The 22,014-nt window shown below is 50.6% G+C and overlaps 1 protein-coding gene across 2 annotated transcripts in view; it reads right to left on the reverse strand.

The window, feature by feature from the left end:
- Positions 1-19,921, reverse strand: part of LOC144951203 (pre-B-cell leukemia transcription factor 1-like) — a 69,541-nt gene extending 49,620 nt beyond the window's left edge. Inside the window, exons 1-3 of one of the 2 annotated variants that reach the window (XM_078881348.1) lie at positions 19,387-19,921; positions 10,264-10,487; positions 6,518-6,591 (exon numbers count right to left, since the gene is read on the reverse strand). In XM_078881348.1, coding sequence (XP_078737474.1) covers positions 6,518-6,591; positions 10,264-10,448 — 259 coding nt within the window. In that variant the 5' untranslated portion in view covers positions 10,449-10,487; positions 19,387-19,921. The remainder of the gene's footprint in view (positions 1-6,517; positions 6,592-10,263; positions 10,488-19,386) is intronic. The other variant, XM_078881347.1, reaches the window with a different exon arrangement.
- Between the last annotated feature and the right edge of the window lie 2,093 nt (positions 19,922-22,014).

Raw genomic sequence — 22,014 nt, forward strand, 5'->3', positions numbered from 1 at the left:
GCACCACCACCACTACTACCACCGCCACCACCACCACCACCACAACCACCGCCACCATCGCCACCAATGCCGTCATCGCCACCACCGCTGCTAACATTTTACTCCACCACCACCAGCACCACCACTACCACCACCGCCACCACTACTGCAAGCACCACCACTACCAGCACCGCCACCACCACTACCACCACCACTACCAACACTACCGCCACCACCGCCACCACCACCGCAACCACCACCACTACTGCAACTACCACCACCAATACCATCATCACTACCACCACTACGACCGCCACCACCGCCGCCACCACCACCACTACTGCAACCACCACCACCACAACCACCACCACCACCGCCACCACAACCACCACTACTGCAACCACCACCATCAGCTTCATTGCAGAGCGTTGCTGAGAAACGCGCGTGTGGGCGTGCACAGTTCTACACGCCACGCACGCACAGAACGTTTCCCAAAAAATATTTTTCTTAAAATTTCTTCGCAAAAAAATTCTAACCGCTGCAATGGCAATACATCGCTACCGCACGTCTGTTGTGTGTGTATATATATATTTACGTTTATACTTATGTTCACATTACAATGTCGTACCCGTTGCACGCAACTAAGTCGCTCGCCAACAAGAAAAAACCGCAGCTACTACCTCGCAGCCGATCCCGTCAGGGAGGTGATCGACCTGTCATCTTCACGGCGGCGCGCTGTCGGATGCTGCTGCTTCTACGGCCCGTCTGGAACGCTCTTCCCTTTGCGATGTTAGGAAGCCCACTGGGAGCTGTGATGGAACTTTGAAATCGTCGTCATTTCGATTGAGAACGCATTTCCTGACAACTGCCTTTGTGCGTTTAGTTTATTGTTGTCCTTCCCCCGCAACTCCGATTAGCGCGGTCGGCTACGTACGGTGCGGAAGAAGTTCAACATAGACTCAACACTGCCCATAGACTCAACACTACCGATAGACTCAACACTGCCCATAGACTCCACACTGCCCATAGACTCAACACTACCCATAGACTCCACACTGCCCATAGACTCAACACTACCCATAGACTCCACACTGCCCATAGACTCAACACTACCCATAGACTCAACACTACCGATAGACTCAACACTGCCCATAGACTCCACACTGCCCATAGACTCAACACTACCGATAGACTCAACACTGCCCATAGACTCCACACTGCCCATAGACTCAACACTACCCATAGACTCCACACTGCCCATAGACTCAACACTACCCATAGACTCCACACTGCCCTTAGACTCAACACTGCCCATAGACTCAACACTATTCAAAGACTCAACACTGCCCATAGACTCAACACTACCGATAGACTCAACACTGCCCACAGACTCAACACTGCCCATAGACTCAACACTGCCCATAGACTCAACACTGCACCATAGACTCAACACTACCCATAGACTCAACACTGCCCATAGACTCAACACTGCCCACAGACTCAACACTGCCCATAGACTCAACACTACCCATAGACTCAACACTGCCCATAGACTCAACACTGCCCATAGACTCAACACTGCCCACAGACTCAACACTACCCATAGACTCAACACTGCCCATAGACTCAACACTGCCCATAGACTAAACACTACCCATAGACTCAATACCGCCCATAGACTCAACACTACCCATAGACTCAATACCGCCCATAGACTCAACACTGCCCATAGACTCAACACTACCCATAGACTCAACACTACCCATAGACTCAATACTGCCCATAGACTCAAAACTGCCCATAGACTCAATACCGCCCACAGACTCAACACTGCCCATAGACTCAACACTGCCCATAGACTCAACACTGCCCATAGACTCAACACTGCCCATAGACTCAAAACTGCCCATAGACTCAACACTGCACCATAGACTCAACACTACCCATAGACTCAACATTGCCCATAGACTCAACACTGCCCATAGACTCAAAACTGCCCATAGACTCAACACTGCACCATAGACTCAACACTACCCATAGACTCAAAACTGCCCATAGACTCAACATTGCCCATAGACTCAACATTGCCCATAGACTCAACACTACCCATAGACTCAAAACTGCCCATAGACTCAACATTGCCCATAGACTCAACACTGCCCATAGACTCAAAACTGCCCATAGTCTCAACACTACCCATAGACTCAAAACTGCCCATAGACTCAACACTGCCCATAGACTCAAAACTGCCCATAGACTCAAAACTGCCCATAGACTCAACATTGCCCATAGACTCAACATTGCCCATAGACTCAACACTACCCATAGACTCAAAACTGCCCATAGACTCAACATTGCCCATAGACTCAACACTGCCCATAGACTCAAAACTGCCCATAGTCTCAACACTACCCATAGACTCAAAACTGCCCATAGACTCAACACTGCCCATAGACTCAAAACTGCCCATAGACTCAACACTACCCATAGACTCAACACTACCCATAGACTCAACACTGCCCATAGACTCAACACTGCCCACAGACTCAAAACTGCACCTCCGTTTAGCACGCTTTGCTACGTACGGTGCGAAAGAAGTTCAACGTGCGGTACATAAACGCAAAGATGGATTTGATCAAATAAAAGTCTGACCAGTCCCACATACAGTTACTCATACATAACAGCAGCACGGTCAGTTTATGTTGCCCTGCTTACATAAATATTGTGCGCGGTGCCTACACACACACATCATATATATATGATGTGACAGGCAACGTTACCGAGTAATGTGAATTTACACCGCAGTGGGCACCTTCAACGTGCGCGTCTCTCTGCCCTTCCACTGCTGGATGAAGGGGGGCATTCCTATGCCGGGTGCGGCGGGGGGCGGGCTGGGTGATTCGACCATACTTCACCGTGCCGGTCAGCGTGGTGTTGGCGACGGAGAGTGAGGTCTCCTCCGAGAGGTCAGGGTTCAAGCGAGCGACGCACACCCGGCCAACGCCACGTCCAGGAACGCCTACGATGAATTGTTGTTGTTGTTATACTGGTAGGAACCTCCTGGTTACACCAGCCCACAGGGGATTATTGTGTCCGTACGTCTGTCGTGCAGGGATGGGCTGGGTGGGGAGGAAGGGGCTGGGTGGGGAGGGTGGGGAGGGGCTGGGTGGGGTGGGTGGGAAGGAAGGGGCTGGGTGGGGAGGGGAGGGTGGGGAGGGGCTGGGTGGGGAGGGTGGGGAGGGGCTGGGGGGGCTGGGTGGGGAGGGGCTGGGTGGGGAGGGGCTGGGTGGGGAGGGGCTGGGTGGGGAGGGTGGGGAGGGGCTGGGTGGGTGGGGAGGGGCTGGGTGGGGTGGGAGGGGTGGGGCTGGGTGGGGAGGGGCTGGTCACCCCGTGGTGCCCTTATAAAACTCAACGTTTAACCTACTCACGCCGGCTTGTGCCCGCCCTCACAGTCGGGCATATTTGCGGAATACACCACGCCGCCGTTGACCCTGGCCATTGACCGAGCAACCCAACGTTCCTACCAGCTCCCTCCGCAGGACAATGTGTTTGACGTTGCCTTGTAAGGCGCAAGCTTGTTCCTCAATCATCGTGGCACCTCCGGTTGGCACGACTCTTCTCTGTACCGTTTCGATGAGTACGCACGGACACGCTGCGCATGATGAACATCCCAATATCCCTGGCTGTGTCTGTTGAGAGGCATCATTTACGTCGCACATGCAGACCCATATAACGACACAGAGACAAAGATCCCCTGTATAGCCTCAACGGACTGTTGGGGCAGGCGCTGTTAGCGGGTAGCATCTATGAAGGCCGGCACGGCACACGAGGGGGTGGGTGGCCAGCACCACGCCCGGCCACCTTTGTCTCCCCCAGTGGCGGTGTTTACTACACACCGCACCAGGTACTCTTTGAGGCTGAGTCGACCTAGGGGAGGCCCAAGATCGGTTCAGATAATCGTCACTGGTGTTGGCCGTGAGTGGGAATCAAACTCGGATTTTCTGGTTCGTAGCGCAGCGCAGCGCTAACCACTACACCACCGCTCCCCACATATACTGACACACACACACCTACACACGTCACCACGGCGCCCATGCTAGGCCAGGTGCACTTTGAGGCCACGTGACGTGTCGAAGGCTCGCTGACAGGAGGTCACGGGACAGACCCCGCAGGTGCCATGGGTTGACCGACTGCGATTACTTGGCATATGCACCACCTGTGCCCCCTACTATGCCAACTTGCTGAGTTTTAGCTGCCCGGCATGCCGCTCGTTGTTGTGAGGGTCGCTCCATAGAGGCCGATCTTAACACGGCTGGTATCAGTCTTTGGCCAGTCCACTCAGTTCCACATCCTCCTGTACCACATCACTCCATCTCCACTCCAACCCATGTCATGCCCGTTTACTCCCCTCTATCTGGCCGAACAGAAGCTGTTTGAGCATGTGGGCTACATGACCCAGCCAATGCAGCCTTGCCTGCCAGAGGAGCTCACCGAGGATTTGTGAGCTCCTCACACAATCCAGCCTTGTTAAGCCCAGGAAGGATCGTAGGCAGGCTAGCCTGAATGTTTCCAACCAGCGCAGATGTTATTCTTTTAGAGGGCAAAACGTTTTGCAAGCATGGAGAAGGGAGGGCATAACCGTGGCCGAGAAGACTCAAAGCTTCGTGTGGAGCGACGGAACAGGTAGCTTCCACGCGGCATTGCGCAGCCGATGAAAATATAATGCCGCACGGCTGATTCTGAGCGAGACCGTGGCTGTAAAACTGGAGCCGGTCATGAGCACACTGCCCAGGTACGGAATCATCTCCACTCTCTCCACAACTGCCCCATCACTCATGGGCAGTTGCTTAGTTTTATCTGGGGATGATGGTAAGGATCCGACCCTTTGTATAACGCTCCAGGTTCAGCAGCAGCGCCTCCAACTCCTTCTCAGAGTGGGCAGCAAACACCAGATCATCGGCATAAATAACATGGTTGACCAAAAGGGAGGCATCCCTCGGCTGCACCCGGCAACCGATCAACCTCGCATTGTATCTGTTGTAGATTACATCCATGGAAAGCTTCTCGAACTACGTGGTAAAAGAAAATGGTAAATAGCGTAGGGGTTAGAGGACATCCCCGTTGCACCCCAAGCTGAACAGGGAATGGCTCCGACTCCCGGCCACGTAGCTTTGCCCGTGGCCTGCCCACCATCATAAAGGTTTTTAATGATTGTGAACATGGGGTCTAGAATTCCGAAAGCACGAAGAACGACCCAGAGCCCCGGCCGATTGATGGTATCATAGGCCTTGACCAGGTCAATAAAACAGAGATGCAAGTCCTGTTGAAATTCCCTTCACAGACTCAATCAGAGAGAGACCCAAAGCTTCACACAGAGACCCACAGGTTCACACATAGACCTACAAATTCACACATAAACCCACAGGTTCATATAGAGACCCACTGATTCACACAGAGACCCACTGATTCACACAGATACCCACAAGTTCACAAAGAGACCCACAGATTCACAAAGAAACCCACAGGTTCACACGGAGACCCCACAGATCTGCCAAGACAGGAATCACAATAGGGTGTTTCCCCTTTCTGGCAATAAAACAGGAGTTGTGTTACGGTGTTTAAACACCAAATAGATGCCTTTTGCAAGGAATCAAGTTACTACATTAACCACGCACACAGTGCTTGCGGGGAACACGCAAACAAACATGGTTCTGATAATATATGGCATTGTGTTTGAAGCTGATTGGCCTACACCAGAGTCTGGTAAGTGAGATTTAAACCCGAGAAAGTGAGATGTAAACCCGAGAAAGTGAGATTTAAACCCGACAAAAGTGAGATTTAAACCTGAGAAAGTGAGATTTAAACCCGAGAAAGTGAGATTTAAACCCGAGAAAGTGAGAATTAGACCCGAGAAAGTGAGATTTAAACCCGAGAAAGTGAGATTTAAACCCGAGAAAGTGAGAATTAGACCCGAGAAAGTGAGATTTAAACCCGGGAAAATGAGATTTAAACCAGAGAAAGTGAGATTTAAACCCGAAAAAGTGAGATTTAAACCCGAGAAAGTGAGATTTAAACCCGAGAAAGTAAGATTTAAACCCGAGAAAGTGAGATTTAAACCCGAAAAAGTGAGATTTAAACCCGAGAAAGTGAGATTTAAACCCGAGAAAGTGAGAATTAGACCCGAAAAAGTAAGATTTAAACTCGAGAAAGTGAGATTTAAACCCAAGAAAGTGAGATTTAAACCCGAGAAAGTGAGATTTAAACCCGAGAAAGTGAGAATTAGCCCCGAGAAAGTGAGATTTAAACCCGAGAAAGTGAGATTTAAACCCGAGAAAGCGAGATTTAAACCCGAGAAAGTGAGAATTAGACGCGGGTAAGTCAGCATTAAACCCAGGAACAAATGCTGCCGTACGTACGTACGCACTGCACGTTGAACTTCTTTCGCACGGCACGTAGCCAACCGCGCTCATTGGAGACGCGGGAAATCGGTAGGCGCGCACGGGCGAGGCGGGCGTGGAGCCGAGTGCAAGCGTGGTACCTGTTTTCTCTTTGATTTCGCAGAGGACGCTGAAGAGCGCCGGCTTCATTCGGTGGCAGTTTAATCCGTGCTTTCTGCGGCGTGACAAAGCAAAGCGGCATCGGCAAATTAGCAACAGCAACCGCCTATGGGCATGTTGATTAGCGCGCGCGCGCACATGCATGCATGCATGCCCAAAGACAAAGATCCCCCGTGTGGAACCCGCACAGATCATTTGGGAGGGGCAAGTGCTGTTAGCGAGCAGCACCTGTGAAGGCCGGCACGGCACACGAGGGGGTGGGTGGCCAGCACCACGCCTGACCGCTCCCCCCACCCCCCCTCCCCACAAAAGATCAAAGACAAAGATCCCCCGTATAGCCTTAATAAACTGTTGGGGCAAGTGCTGTTAGCGAGCACCTGTGAAGGCCGGAACGGCACACGAGGGGGTGGGTGGCCAGCACCACGCCCGACCGCCTTTGTCTCCCCAGTGGCGATGTTTACAAATCGCACCAAGGTACGCATTTTAGGCTGAGTCGACCTAGGGGAGGCCCAGGACCGGTTCAGATAATCGTCACCATGGTGTTGGCCGTGTGCAGAAATTGAACCCGGGTCGCCAGATTTGTAGCGCAGCGTAGCGCTAACCGCTACACTACCGCTCCCCCCCCACACACGCACGCACGCACGTGTACGTATGCGCAACCGTGGCTAAGAGATGTTAACTCCCTTGCCCGGTATGCAGGAGCTCGTGGGTTTGATTCCGACCCCGACGCCTGACGTACATTTGGAGTTTGCATCTCCCTCTTTCTATCCCCGTCGTGAGATGTTGACTACCTCGCCTCGTATGCTGCAAGGTGGTCGTGGGTTCGATCTCGACCCTGATGCCTGCTGTATATTTGGGAAAGACCCGGAGAAAAATCCACGCCACCACAGGGAGAGACGTGCAAACTCAAAATATACAGCAGCTGGTGTCCGGGTCGGGATCGAAACCACGACCTCCTGTATACCAGGCGAGGTAGTTAACATCTGCTAGCTACCGTGATGATGATGAGAGACACGCAAACTCCAAATATACAGCAGCAGGCGTCAGGGTCGGGATCGAACCCACGACCTCCTGTACACCAGGCGAGGTAGTTAACATCTGCTAGCCACCGTGGAGCCTTACACCTGGGGCCTTAACACTTGGGTCTTAACACCTGGGTCTTAACACCTGGGTCTTAACACCTGGGGCCTTAACACCTGGGGCCTTAACACCTGGGCCTTAACACCTGGACCTTAACACATGGGGCCTTACACCTGGGGCCTTAACACCTGGGCCTTAACACCTGGGCCTTAACACCTGGACCTTAACACATGGGGCCTTAACACCTGGGGCCTTAACACATGGGGTCTTAACACCTCGGGCCTTAACACCTGGAGCCTTAACACCTGGGGCCTTAACACCTGGGCCTTAACACCTGGAGCCTTAACACCTGGGGCCTTACACCTGGGCCTTAACACCTGGGGTCTTAACACCTGGGCCTTAACACCTGGGGCCTTAACACCTGGGGCCTTACACCTGGGCCTTAACACCTGGGGCCTTAACCTTGGGACTTTAACACCTGGGCCTTAACACCTGGGGCCTTAACACCTGGGGCCTTACACCTGGGGCCTTAACACCTGGGGCCTTAACACCTGGGCCTTAACACCTGGGGCCTTAACACCTGGGCCTTAACACCTGGGGCCTTAACACCGGGGGCCTTAACACCTGGGGCCTTAACACCTGGGCCTTAACACCTGGGGCCTTAACACCTGGGGCCTTAACACCTGGAGCCTTAACACCTGGAGCCTTAACACCTGGGGTCTTAACACCTGGGGCCTTAACACCTGGAGCCTTAACACCTGGAGCCTTAACACCTGGAGCCTTAACACCTGGAGCCTTAACACCTGGGGCCTTACACCTGGGGCCTTAACACCTGGGGCCTTAACACCTGGAGCCTTAACACCTGGAGCCTTAACACCTGGGGCCTTAACACCTGGAGCCTTAACACCTGGAGCCTTAACACCTGGGGCCTTGCACCTGGGGCCTTAACACCTGGAGCCTTAACACCTGGGGCCTTAACACCTGGGGCCTTAACACCTGGAGCCTTAACACCTGGGGCCTTAACACCTGGGGCCTTAACACCTGGAGCCTTAACACCTGGGGCCTTAACACCTGGAGCCTTAACACCTGGGGTCTTAACACCTGGGGCCTTAACACCTGGAGCCTTAACACCTGGAGCCTTAACACCTGGGGCCTTAACACCTGGGGCCTTAACACCTGGGGCTTAACACCTGGGGCCTTAACACCTGGGTCTTAACACCTGGGGCCTTAACACCTGGGGTCTTAACACCTGGGGCCTTAACACCTGGGGCCTTAACACCTGGGGTCTTAACACCTGGGGTCTTAACACCTGGGGTCTTAACACCTGGGGTCTTAACACCTGGGGCCTTAACACCTGGGGCCTTAACACCTGGGTCTTAACACCTGGGGCCTTAACACCTGGGGTCTTAACACCTGGGGCCTTAACACCTGGGGCCTTAACACCTGGGGTCTTAACACCTGGGGCCTTAACACCTGGGGTCTTAACACCTGGGGTCTTAACACCTGGGGTCTTAACACCTGGGCCTTAACACCTGGGGCTTTAACACCTGGGCCTTAACACCTGGGGCCTTAACACCTGGGTCTTAACACCTGGGGCCTTAACACCTGGGGTCTTAACACCTGGGGCTTTAACACCTGGGCCTTAACACCTGGGGCCTTAACACCTGGGTCTTAACACCTGGGGTCTTAACACCTGGGGTCTTAACACCTGGGGCTTTAACACCTGGGCCTTAACACCTGGGGCCTTAACACCTGGGCCTTAACACCTGGGGCCTTAACACCTGGGCCTTAACACCTGGGGTCTTAACACCTGGGGCCTTAACACCTGGGGCCTTAACACCTGGGTCTTAACACCTGGGGCCTTAACACCTGGGGCCTTAACACCTGGGGCCTTAACACCTGGGGCCTTAACACCTGGGGCCTTAACACCTGGGTCTTAACACCTGGGGCCTTAACACCTGGGGCCTTAACACCTGGGGTCTTAACACCTGGGGTCTTAACACCTGGGGTCTTAACACCTGGGGTCTTAACACCTGGGGCCTTAACACCTGGGGTCTTAACACCTGGGGTCTTAACACCTGGGGCCTTAACACCTGGGGCCTTAACACCTGGGGCCTTAACACCTGGGGTCTTAACACCTGGGGTCTTAACACCTGGGGCCTTAACACCTGGGGCCTTAACACCTGGGGTCTTAACACCTGGGGTCTTAACACCTGGGGTCTTAACACCTGGGGTCTTAACACCTGGGGTCTTAACACCTGGGGCCTTAACACCTGGGGCCTTAACACCTGGACCTTAACACATGGGGCCTTAACACCTGGGGTCTTAACACCTGGGCCTTAACACCTGGGGCCTTAACACATGGGCCTTACACCTGGGGCCTTAACACCTGGGCCTTACACCTGGAGCCTTAACACCTGGGCCTTAACACCTGGGCCTTAACACCTGGGCCTTAACACTTGGGGCCTTAACACCTGGGGCCTTAACACCTGGGGCCTTAGCCTTGGGACATTAACACCTGCGCAAAAAAAAAAAAACCGTGTCCCAACAATTTTTGTTCGTTTAGCATATGTTCACGTACGGCACAAGTGTGTATACACACACACGCACACGTGCACACCGTACGTACGGACGCGCACACACGCACCTGGCTTGCGCCTCGTCAAGGCTCTGGTCGGTGATGGTCATGATCTGCTGCAGGATGTCGCCGATGTCGTGCTTGCCGCGGCCGTCCGCCTCATCCCCGCCGTGCGTGTGCAGGCCCATTGGAGCGGTGTGGGCGCTCAGCGCCAGGCCCGGGTGGCCCTGCATCATCCGAGTGGGGTCATCCATCTCCGCCTCCCTCCTGCTCCCCCACCTCCTCCCACTAGCCTGCGCGCACACGCGGAAGGAGGGGGGGGGACACACGCGCACGTGTCGGCGTGTACGTGACGGGGACGCGCGCGCGTGCACCCGTGTGTCGGTGAGCGCGTGACGTGGGGACGTGTTGACCCCAGTGGGGTCATCCACATCTAGATTTGAAGCTTTCGTGACTGGAAGGATTTTGTACTCTTAGGTTTTTTCGGTAAAGTCACGTAGGTAAAAAATAAAATTCAATCAGTATATATCAGAGGTCGCAACCGGGTACCCGATACCCGTACCCTACCCGATACCCGGCTACCCGTACCCAGCCGGATATGGGTACGGGTAGCCGTTTGCGACCCTGGTGCGGCCGGGTACGGGTACGGGTAGGCCGTGAGTCACTGGTGAGTAACTGTTTGTCACTCATTTCGGGTAGGGTACGGGTAGGGAACGGGTACCCGTACCCGGCCGGGTACGGGTACGGGTATCCATTTGCGACCCTGGTGCGGCCGGGCACGGGTAAGGAATCAAAACCCGTTTGTGACCTCTGGTATATATACAATGTCGGGGTCTTTTGGGATTTCTCTTTACTTGATACAGCAATCGTGCAAATTTGTGCTAATTATGCATGAGTCGTAATGTGTGTCTATCTACATTGTACACGGCACTACGTGTTTGTGCGTCGTGTACATCGCTTTGTAAATGCGTAAAGATTCCGATCCCGTGTGCATCTGTGTATCCGTGTTTATTATCATTGTTGTATCTGTATATATATTGTTAATATTATAGAAATTAGAAACCCAATGTTCACACTTGAATATACGCGTAGACAACGTCGCACAAACAGCGCACACTACACAAAGACAAAGATCCCTCGTGTAGCCTCTAACAGATTGTTGGGGCAAGTGCTGTTAGCTAGCACACACAGATAAATATCCCCCGTGTAGCCTCGAATAGACTGTTGGGGCAAGTGCTGTTAGCTAGCACACACAGATAAAGATCCCCCGTGTAGCCTGTAACTAACTGTTGGGGCAAGTGCTGTTAGCTAGCACACAAATACACAAAGATAAAGACCCCCGTGTAGCCTCGAACAGAATGTTGGGGCAAGTGGTGTTAGCTAGCACACACAGATAAAGATCCCCCGTGTAGCCTTAACAGACTGTTGGCGCAAGTGCTGTAAGCTAGCACACAGATAAAGGTCCCCCGTGTAGCCTCGAACAGACTGTTGGGGCAAGTTCTGTTAGCTAGCACACAAAGATAAAGATCCCCCGTGTAGCCTTAACAGACTGTTGGGGCAAGTGCTGCTAGCTAGCATACAGATAAAGATCCCCCGTGTAGCCTCGAACAGACTGTTGGGGCAAGTTCTGTTAGCTAGAATACACAGATAAAGTTCCCCCGTGTAGCCTCGAACAGACTGTTGGGGCAAGTGCTGTTAGGTAGCACACACAGATAAAGATCCCCCGTGTAGCCTGCCACAGACTGTTGGGGCAAGTGCTGTTAGCTAGCACACACAGATAAAGATCCCCCGTGTAGCCTGCCACAGACTGTTGGGGCAAGTGCTGTTAGCTAGCACACACAGATAAAGATCCCCCGTGTAGCCTGCCACAGACTGTTGGGGCAAGTGCTGTTAGCTAGCACGCACAGATAAAGATCCCCCGTGTAGCCTGTAAGAGACTGTTGGGGCAAGTGCTGTTAGCTAGCACACACAGATAAAGATCCCCCGTGTAGCCTGCCACAGACTGTTGGGGCAAGTGCTGTTAGCTAGCACACACAGATAAAGATCCCCCGTGTAGCCTGTAAGAGACTGTTGGCGCAAGTGCTGTTAGCGAGTAGCAGCAGCGCCTATGAAGGCTACCGGCACTGTGGCACACGAGGGGGTGGGTGGCCAGTAACCACGCCCGGCCGCCTTTGTCTCCCCAGTGGCGATGTTTACTGCACACCGCTACACCCCAGGTACTCATTTGAGGCTGACATAAATTCAGACGCGTATCACGGAACTCCACACGTACACAAATGTAACAACACCGCTAGACAATTGACACACTAACCCCCCCCCCCCCATCTCTCTCGTAGTTGTATATCTGCACGGTAAACTTTTTGCAATGTTGGGTCAAAAGTTTGTTCCAAAACCACCGGGCAATAAGGTTTGCTGAACGTTGGGTGAACGTTGGCCCAACGTTGGCATTCCAAAAGGGGGGAGCACCAATTCTCCAGTGGCAGCTGTCCCTGTGCGGCAGCGAGGTGAATGTTGGACGTTTTGTGTTTGCCAACTATCATAATGATGAAGAGGAAAACCCAACAACAACAACAATAGGTCTTTGTGTTATAGACGTTCAAACACCCACAACTAGACATATAGCAATAGGTTTTTACCCTTTCAACTGGTACAAAGATTGACACCTTTATACAAATTCTTATTCTTAGGTTTTTTTAAAGTCACGTAGGTAAAATTGAAAATTAATGCAAGTAAAATAAAAATAAAATAAAAATCACGACGTTTCGGAGGCAACACAAGCTTCCGTCTTCAGGTGGAACCGTCACAGCACGATTGCTGTATCTTCTTTGTTCTTTCGGTAAAGTCACGTCTGACGCTGTCTTTCCGACAGACCTGTTCTTCACCTGAGGACGGCTGCTTGCGTTGTGGCCGAAACGTCGTGAGAATTATTTTATTATGTTTTATTTTTATTAATTTATTATTTCCCTTCTACGTGACTTTACCGAAAGAACCAAGAAGAAGAAAATAATAAATTAAATACTAGCATACGACGTTTCGATTGCAACACAAGCAATCATCATCAGGTATAAATGAAATAGAAACACAAATCTAGTATACTTATAAATGTAATGTAATACAACAGAGAGTCGGATAACATAACAGTCAACACCCGACCTGGTTGATAACGTTCTTCCCGAGAATGCTAAATTTTAGAGAGAGATTAAACACAGAACCAGAGACATATAGACAGACATATAAGTAGAGACAGACATCACAAAGATACATAGAGAGAGAGACGTACATAGGCACACAGAGAAACCACGTCTCTGTGTCGAGGCCTTAAATAGAGAGAGGGGGCGGGGGCGGAGAGAGAGGGTAGGCTACTTACTATTAACATTCCTTCCCTTGATTAATACTACCCCTATCCCCTCCCTTTGATGCTGCTAATCCTGCATACTGCACGGGCATAATGACTTTAAACCCCTCGCCAAACCTCCTACGCATTTCACAAGTAGTACTAATCGCATATCTGCATTTCCCATAAATATGCGAAATTCCTCTTGATATGCAAATTATTTTGTCAAGGCGCTCTTCCCCCCTCCATCCCAGCTTAAATAGACGCTCCAAGCCTGGGGCTTGTCATTCAGACTCTGTCTTCTCGACAGACCTGTTCTCCACCTGAGGACGGCTGCTTGCGTTGTGTCCGAAACGTCGTGAGAATGATTTTATTATGTTTTATTTTTATTATTTCATTATTTCCATCCTACGTGACTTTACCGAAAGAACCAAGAAGAAGAGGGTAGGCCAATCAGCTTCAAAGACGACGCATCACACATTAGTATCAGAGCCACGTTCTTGTGTGCACGTTCATCACGAATACCACGTGCAGCTAACGCAAGTCACTTGGTTATTCGTCGCCTGATGAAGCTGGTCGTATTGACCGGCGAAACGTCGTACTCAGCTGGATTTGTGGAGTGACTCATGCAGCCAGCTATGGCTGCAGAGTTTGGTGGTACATGTTGTTGACGTCGTTCATTGTGAAAATTCGGTCACAGTTCCTATGATCACTGTTTCATTGCTTTTATGGCTTTATTTTGGTGGATCTTTGTCTTTGTAGAATGTGTAATATGTGCCCTGCACCGCAATGATTCTACTTTGTGTGCACGATTGCGTTATCGTTGTGATGTTAAAGCATGGGTACAAAGATAAAGATCCCCCGTGTAGCCCTTAACAGACTGTAGGGGCAAGTGCTGTTAGCGAGCACCTATGAAGGCCGGAACGGTACACGAGGGGGTGAGTGGCCAGCACCACGCCCGACCGCCTTTGTCTCCCCAGTGGCGATGTTTACACACCGCACTAGGTACTCATTTGAGGCTGAGTCGACCTAGGGGAGGCCCAGGACCGGTTCAGATAATCGTTACTGGTGTTGGCCGTGAGCGGGAATCGAATCCGGGTCGCCTGGTTCGTAGCGCAGCGCGCTAACCGCTGCACCACCGCTCCCCATATCATAAACGGTTATTGTTATGCGTGTTAGAAGTGGACGGATGGACTATTGTGTATACTACGGAATGCACGTGTTACAGAGTGTACGTGTAACACATTTAATCACACTGCATAGTATGCTGTGGTACAATTTCAGAGGTGATTACGCAGCAAATCGTGTAACCATAACGCCGTTTCTCCCGTTACAACTATTCCACACAGACTGTGTTACTTGACACTTAACAATACCGTAACGTGTTACGCTACTTTGTGTTACCAGTGGACGCAATGTCTATGACATAATTCACGTCTCGTGTGTACACAACAACAACAACAGACGCTGTTGTGTACACGTTACGCACTGTGTATAAACTACAGGCAGTCCCCGACTTACGATGGGGATGCGTTACGACGACCCCATCGTAAGTCGAAAATATCGTAAGTCGAAAATATCGTAAGTCGAAAAGATCGTAAGTCGAAAATATCGTAAGTCGAAGATGGCCTATTGCCTGCCCAGGAGCCTTAAAGAATGGTGATAATTTAGCAAAACAGCAATTTACAGTACCGTATTGTATAAACTATATATTGAATATATGCATTAATTACAAAGCTGTATTGCACAGTAACATTTAAAGTAAAAAAACACAAGGTAAATTCTTAGCCTACCTATATGAACTGAAATTTCATAGAAAGTTTTTGCAGGAAACAATCCTATCTGCTATAATAAAAACTTTTAACATGCATTGAACGAATCGTATCGTGGTAACCCTACAATTAAATCGCTAATGCTACGTATCATAGTGTAGTGTATAGTGTAGTGTATAGTGTAGTGTATAGTGTAGTGTATAATGTAGTGTATAGTGTAGTGTGTAGTGTATAGTGTAGTGTATAGTGTAGTGTATAGTGTAGTGTGTCGTGTATAGTGTAGTGTATAGTCTAGTGTATAGTAGTGTAGTGTATAGTGTAGTGTGTAGTGTATAGTGTAGTGTATAGTGTAGTGTATAGTAGTGTAGTGTATAATGTAGTGTATAGTGTAGTGTATAGTGTAGTGTGTAGTGTAGTGTATAGTGTAGTGTGTCGTGTATAGTGCAGTGTATAGTGTAGTGTATAGTAGTGTAGTGTATAGTGTAGTTTGTAGTGTATAGTGTAGTGTATAGTGTAGTGTATAGTAGTGTAGTGTGTAGTGTATAGTGTAGTGTATAGTGTAGTGTGTAGTGTATAGTGTAGTGTATAGTGTAGTGTGTAGTGTATAGTGTAGTGTATAGTGTAGTGTGTAGTGTATAGTGTAGTGTATAGTGTAGTGTGTAGTGTATAGTGTAGTGTAGTGTATAGTGTAGTGTATAGTAGTGTAGTGTATCGTGTAGTGTATAGTAGTGTAGTGTATAGTGTAGTGTATAGTGTAGTGTGTAGTGTATAGTGTAGTGTATAGTGTAGTGTGTAGTGTATAGCGTAGTGTATAGTGTAGTGTATAGTGTAGTGTGTAGTGTATAGTGTAGTGTATAGTGTAGTGTGTAGTGTATAGTGTAGTGTATAGTAGTGTAGTGTATAGTGTAGTGTATAGTAGTGTAGTGTATAGTGTATAGTAGTGTAGTGTATAGTGTAGTGTATAGTGTAGTGTATAGTGTAGTGTGTAGTGTATAGTGTAGTGTATAGTAGTGTAGTTTATAGTGTAGTGTGTAGTGTATAGTGTAGTGTGTAGTGTGTAGTGTATAGTGTAGTGTAGTGTGTAGTGTATAGTGTAGTGTATAGTGTGTAGTGTATAGTAGTGTAGTGTATAGTGTAGTGTATACATGCATTGAACGTATCGTAACGTATCATATTGTCACTGTACCCACCAATATTCTGTCCGTCGTCTGCATACTCGAACGATGTTAGGTTGTCGATGGCAATTTTGTCGAATCGCCCTCGTAAGATCGAAATATCGTAAGTCGGGGACTACCAGTGCCGTGATCGACTTGGTACTAACTGACACACACACACACGTGTATGTGTGTGTGTGTGGCCATACTTCCCCAGCCTGGTCAATCGGCGTTAGCGCACGTAACGACAATAACGCTTTGCTACGGTCAAACACAATCACGTACACACTTTATCCTATTCGTGTGTTGCTACAATAATATCTACACACTTAAGGACGCTCATGTGTATATATAACGTTATAACGAATCGTCTGCATTGTGTTTCGTAGAACAACAACAACAACACACACACGCAGGCACGCAGTGATACGCCGTTGTACAATAGCAACGATCATTACTGTTGAAGGATGATGTCAAATCACCCTGACCGCGATGATTTGACACTCGGCAGGATATAAACAAGAAGGGGATATGGGGATTGGATATGAACGGAATGAACACACACGCACACGCGCGCGCGCTGTACGAAGCGGTCAACGTTGTGTGGCATTTGCATCGGCAAGGTGATTATCGATTGTTGCAATCGTTACAATTGTAACAATTAAATCGTTACAATTGTAACAATTAAATCGTTACAATTGTAACAATTAAATCGTTACAATTGTAACAATTTAATTACGCAAAGTGTTAGCCGACAGTGGCCACGCTGACTTTGAGTGTACAGTGTACATGCAGGTACACAAAGATAAAGACCCCCCGTGTAGCCTCCAACAGACTGTTGGGGCAAGTGCCGTTAGCTAGCACACAGATAAAGATCCCCCGTGTAGCCTGTAACAGACTGTTGGGGCAAGTGCTGTTAGCTAGCACACACAGATAAAGATCCCCCGTGTTGCCTCTAATAGACTGTTGGGGCAAGTGCTGTTAGCTAGCACAAAGATAAAGACCCCCCGTGTAGCCTCTAATAAACTATTGGGGCAAGTGCTGTTAGCTAGTACACAAAGATAAAGATCCCCCGTGTAGCCTGTAACCGACTGTTGGGGCAAGTGCTGTTAGGTAGCACACAAAGATAAAGATCCCCCGTGTAGCCTCTAATAGACTGTTGGGGCAAGTGCTGTTAGGTAGCACACAAAGATAAAGATCCCCCGTGTAGCCTCTAATAGACTGTTGGGGCAAGTGCTGTTAGCTAGTACACACAAGATAAAGATCCCCCGTGTAGCCTGTAACTGTTGGGGCAAGTGCTGTTAGCTAGCACACACAGATAAAGATCCCCCGTGTAGCCTCTAATAGACTGTTGGGGCAAGTGCTGTTAGCTAGCACACAAAGATAAAGACCCCCCGTGTAGCCTCTAATAAACTGTTGGGGCAAGTGCTGTTAGCTAGCACACAAATACACAAAGATAAAGATCCCCCGTGTAGCCTGTAACTGCTTGGGCAAGTGCTGTTAGCTAGCACACAAAGATAAAGATGCCCCGTGTAGCCTCGAACAGACTGTTGGGGCAAGTGCTGTTATTGAGCAGCACCTATTGAAGGCTACGGGCGCTGTGGCACACGAGGGGGTGGGTGGCCAGCACCACGCCCGGCCGCCTTTGTCTCCCCGGTGGCGATGTTTGCTACAACACCGCACCAGGTAACACATTTGAGGCCGAGTCGACCTAGGCGAGGCCCAGAACCGGTTCAGACAATCGTCACTGGTGGTGTTGGTTGTGGCCATGGAAGGGAATCTCACTTCGCCACGACGGTTTGGGGCCAGAACCTCATCCAGCAGTGGATTGACACATTGGCTATTGACATGTACTGTACATGCAACATACAACGGACATGTGCCACATGTAATATTTACTCATGCGTGCTCTACATGTGCCACAATAATACACGAATACGACGCATGTGCTACACATGTACTGCATGTGTACATAGTAAATATACAATATAATACAACATGTACTACTCAATACATGTACTACATTCATGCATGTTATTCACATGTACTACATGTACACATACTACACCTACTACACAATAATACACATTTACACGTGTGACAATACACATGTACTATGTCATATATGTACTCCATTCACACACGTACTACATGTACACATATATTACATGTGCTACACAATAAAACACATGTACTGTGTCATACATGTAGTCCACACATGTACTACACAATAATACTACATACACTACACAGTAATACACATGACCTATGTAATACATTCACACATGTAATACACATGTACTACATGTACACACATATAGTACATGTACGACATGCACCATGTCATACATTTACGTCATACGTGTACTCAATTAATACATGTACTACAATAACATATACTGCATGTACTACACACTGATGCACATGCACTCTTTGTCATGCATGTACTATGTCATACATGTACTACATCTACACATGTACTACACACTAACACACATGTACTCTTTGTCATGCATGTACTATGTCATACATGTACTACATCTACACATGTATTACACATTATGATGCACATACACCACAATACACATGCACCCAATGTACACATGCACAACATACGGATGAACATATTACGCACATGCATGGCACTAGCATGTCCTACATGTACACAACTGCACGTGTGTGTGTGTTGTTGTTGTTGTTGTGTGTTACACAGCCACAGACTGCATCACAGACTGCATTGACCGATGAGTGAAAGCAGTTGTGGCACCCACCACGCTTCGCTATCGACATCACGGAGCACAACACAACAACAACACAACAACAACAACACAACCACGTAGAACGTCTCTCGCTAGCGTTGCGAAAATCACAGACGATCATCATCACCATCATCATCATCATCACGGCGACAGAGAAATAAATAGATACGTACATTCACGGTTGGGTTATCTTCACTCGGTTTTTCTCGGGGGTTGCGTTTTTTTTTTGTCCCTTCCACGAGGTATGAGCACGATCTTCCTCCTCCTCCTCCGCTTTCGAATTTCCTCCGTCTCGGATGTCAAGTCGTGCGGAGAACTCCCACGAGTGAGGTCTTGACGAGGCCCGACGATGATCTATGATGATGATCTTGATGATCTTGATGATGACGGTGATGAAGGTGACAGTCGAGAAATCAACACACACACACAACACACGCGCGCGCGTGCGTGTTGTGTGTGTGTGTTGTGTGTGTGTGGTCTTTAGTACTGAATAATATTCGGCGTGCTATGGGTGGCTATTGGTGAAAGACACGCACACAACAGCAGCTGTATTGCTGTTCGCGCGCGCGTGTGTCGCTCTTTACGATTTGACAAAGCAGGAATCCCCCTCCACTCACTCAGCACTTCTCGTCTGGAGATTGACCAACAAGAATCCCAGCGCTTTCACTCCTCCTTCTCTTCCTCCTCCCATCCACTCCCCTACCCCCCTGTTCTTTCCAGCGCCACCACCACCACCAACCACCACCACCACCATCACCCGCAACACCCACCCACCCATCCAGCCGGCTACAATCTCCCTCCCTCCCTCCCCTCCCACCCCTTCCATTCCATGCTTTCTCTCTCTCTCTCTCTCCTCCCTCCCTCCCTCCATTCATTCCTCTCTCTCGCTCTCACTACCACCCCCCCTCCTCCTCCTCCTCCCTCCACATCCTTCCACTGCCAGCCAGATATTGCTCCCTCCCTCCTCCCTCCCTCCATCCATCCCCTGCTCCTTCCACCAGCAGACAGTCGGCCACTCTCCCCTCCTGCACCACCGCCACCACCACCACCACCGCCACCGCCACCGCCGCCACCGCCACCACCACCACCACCACACAGACAAACAGTCGCTCTCCAATCCTCGCTTCGTGTCCCTTCCTCTTCCACCCACCACCCACCCACCCTCCCTCCCACCCACCCACCCACCATCCACCCACCCACCCACCCACCATCCACCCACCCACCCACCCACCCACCCACCCACCCACCATCCACCCACCCACCCACCCACCATCCACCCACCCACCCACCCACCATCCACCCACCCACCCACCATCCACCCACCCACCCACCATCCACCCACCCACCCACCATTCCTCCCACCCACCCACCCACCATCCCTCACTCCCACCCTCCCTTCCACCCACCACCCACCATCCACCCACCATCCACCCACCATCCACCCTCCCTCCCACCCACCACCCACCATCCACCCACCATCCACCCTCCCTCCCACCCACCACCCACCCACCCATCCACCCACCATTCACCCACCATCTCTCCCTCCCACCCATCCATCCACCCTTCCTCTCACCCTCCCATCCAGCCATCCATCCTCCCACCATCCACCCACCACGCACTCAGCCATCCACCCTCACTCCCTCCCTCCCTCTCACCACCCACCCACCCATCCACCCACCCTCCCACCCACCCACCCACCCACCCACCACCCACCCACCACCCACCCACCCTCCCACCCACCCATCACCCAACCATCACCCACCCATCACCCACCCACCCATCACCCACCCATCCACCCGCCCTACAACCACCCACCCAGCCATCCACCCTCCCACCCACCTATCCATCCACCCTCCCTTCCACCCTCCCACCCATCCATCCACCCTTCCTCTCACCCACCCAGCCACCCACCCAGCCATCCTCCCTCCCTCCCTGCAATACTCACTCCCTCCTCCAAGCACCACCACCACCACACAACCACTCTTCCCTTCTCCCTTACAACCCCGCACCCAGCCACCACCACCACCACCACCCACCCACTCTGCGCTCCTACCACCGCCTTCTACAGCGATGTTCCTGCCCTCTCAGCCCTCACCCTCCGCTATTGCTGCTGCTGTTGCTGATGATGCTATTGCTGCTGATGCTGCTGCTGCTGCTACTGCTGCTGCTACTGCTGCTGCTATTGCTGCTAATGTTGGTATTGCTGCTGCTGCTGCTATTTCTGCTGCTGTTGCTGCTATTGCTGCTGATGCTGCTGCTGCTGCTACTGCTGCTACTGCTGCTGATGCTGCTGTTGCTGATGCTATTGCTGCTGATGCTGCTGCTTATGCTGCTATTGCTGCTATTGCTGCTGCTGTTGCTGCTATTGCTGCTATTGATGCTGCTGTTGATGCTACTGCTGCTGCTTTTGCTGCTGCTACCGCTGATGCAATTTCTGCTGCTTTTGCCGCTGTTGCTGATGCTACTGTTGGTGTTATTGGTTGCTGCTGCTATTGCCGTTGCTGATGCTACTGTTTATATTGCTTTGCTGTTGCTGATGATGTTGCTGCTGCTGTTGCTGCTACTGATGCTGCTACTGCTGCTGCTACCACTGCCGTTGCTGCTGATGTTGTTATTGCTGCTACTAATGCTACTGCTGATGCTACTGTTGCTGCTGCTGATATTGCTGTTGGTGCTACTGCTGCTGCTGCTACTGCTGCTGCTGCTACTGCTGCTGTTGACATAGCCAGCAAGGTTTTGTGTGTAGGAAGGGGGCGGGGGGGGGGGAGAGCGGTGGCGCAGTGGTTAGCGTACTGCGCTTA

Source organism: Lampetra fluviatilis, chromosome 61 (genome assembly GCF_964198595.1).
Source record: "Lampetra fluviatilis chromosome 61, kcLamFluv1.1, whole genome shotgun sequence".
NCBI lineage: Eukaryota > Metazoa > Chordata > Hyperoartia > Petromyzontiformes > Petromyzontidae > Lampetra > Lampetra fluviatilis.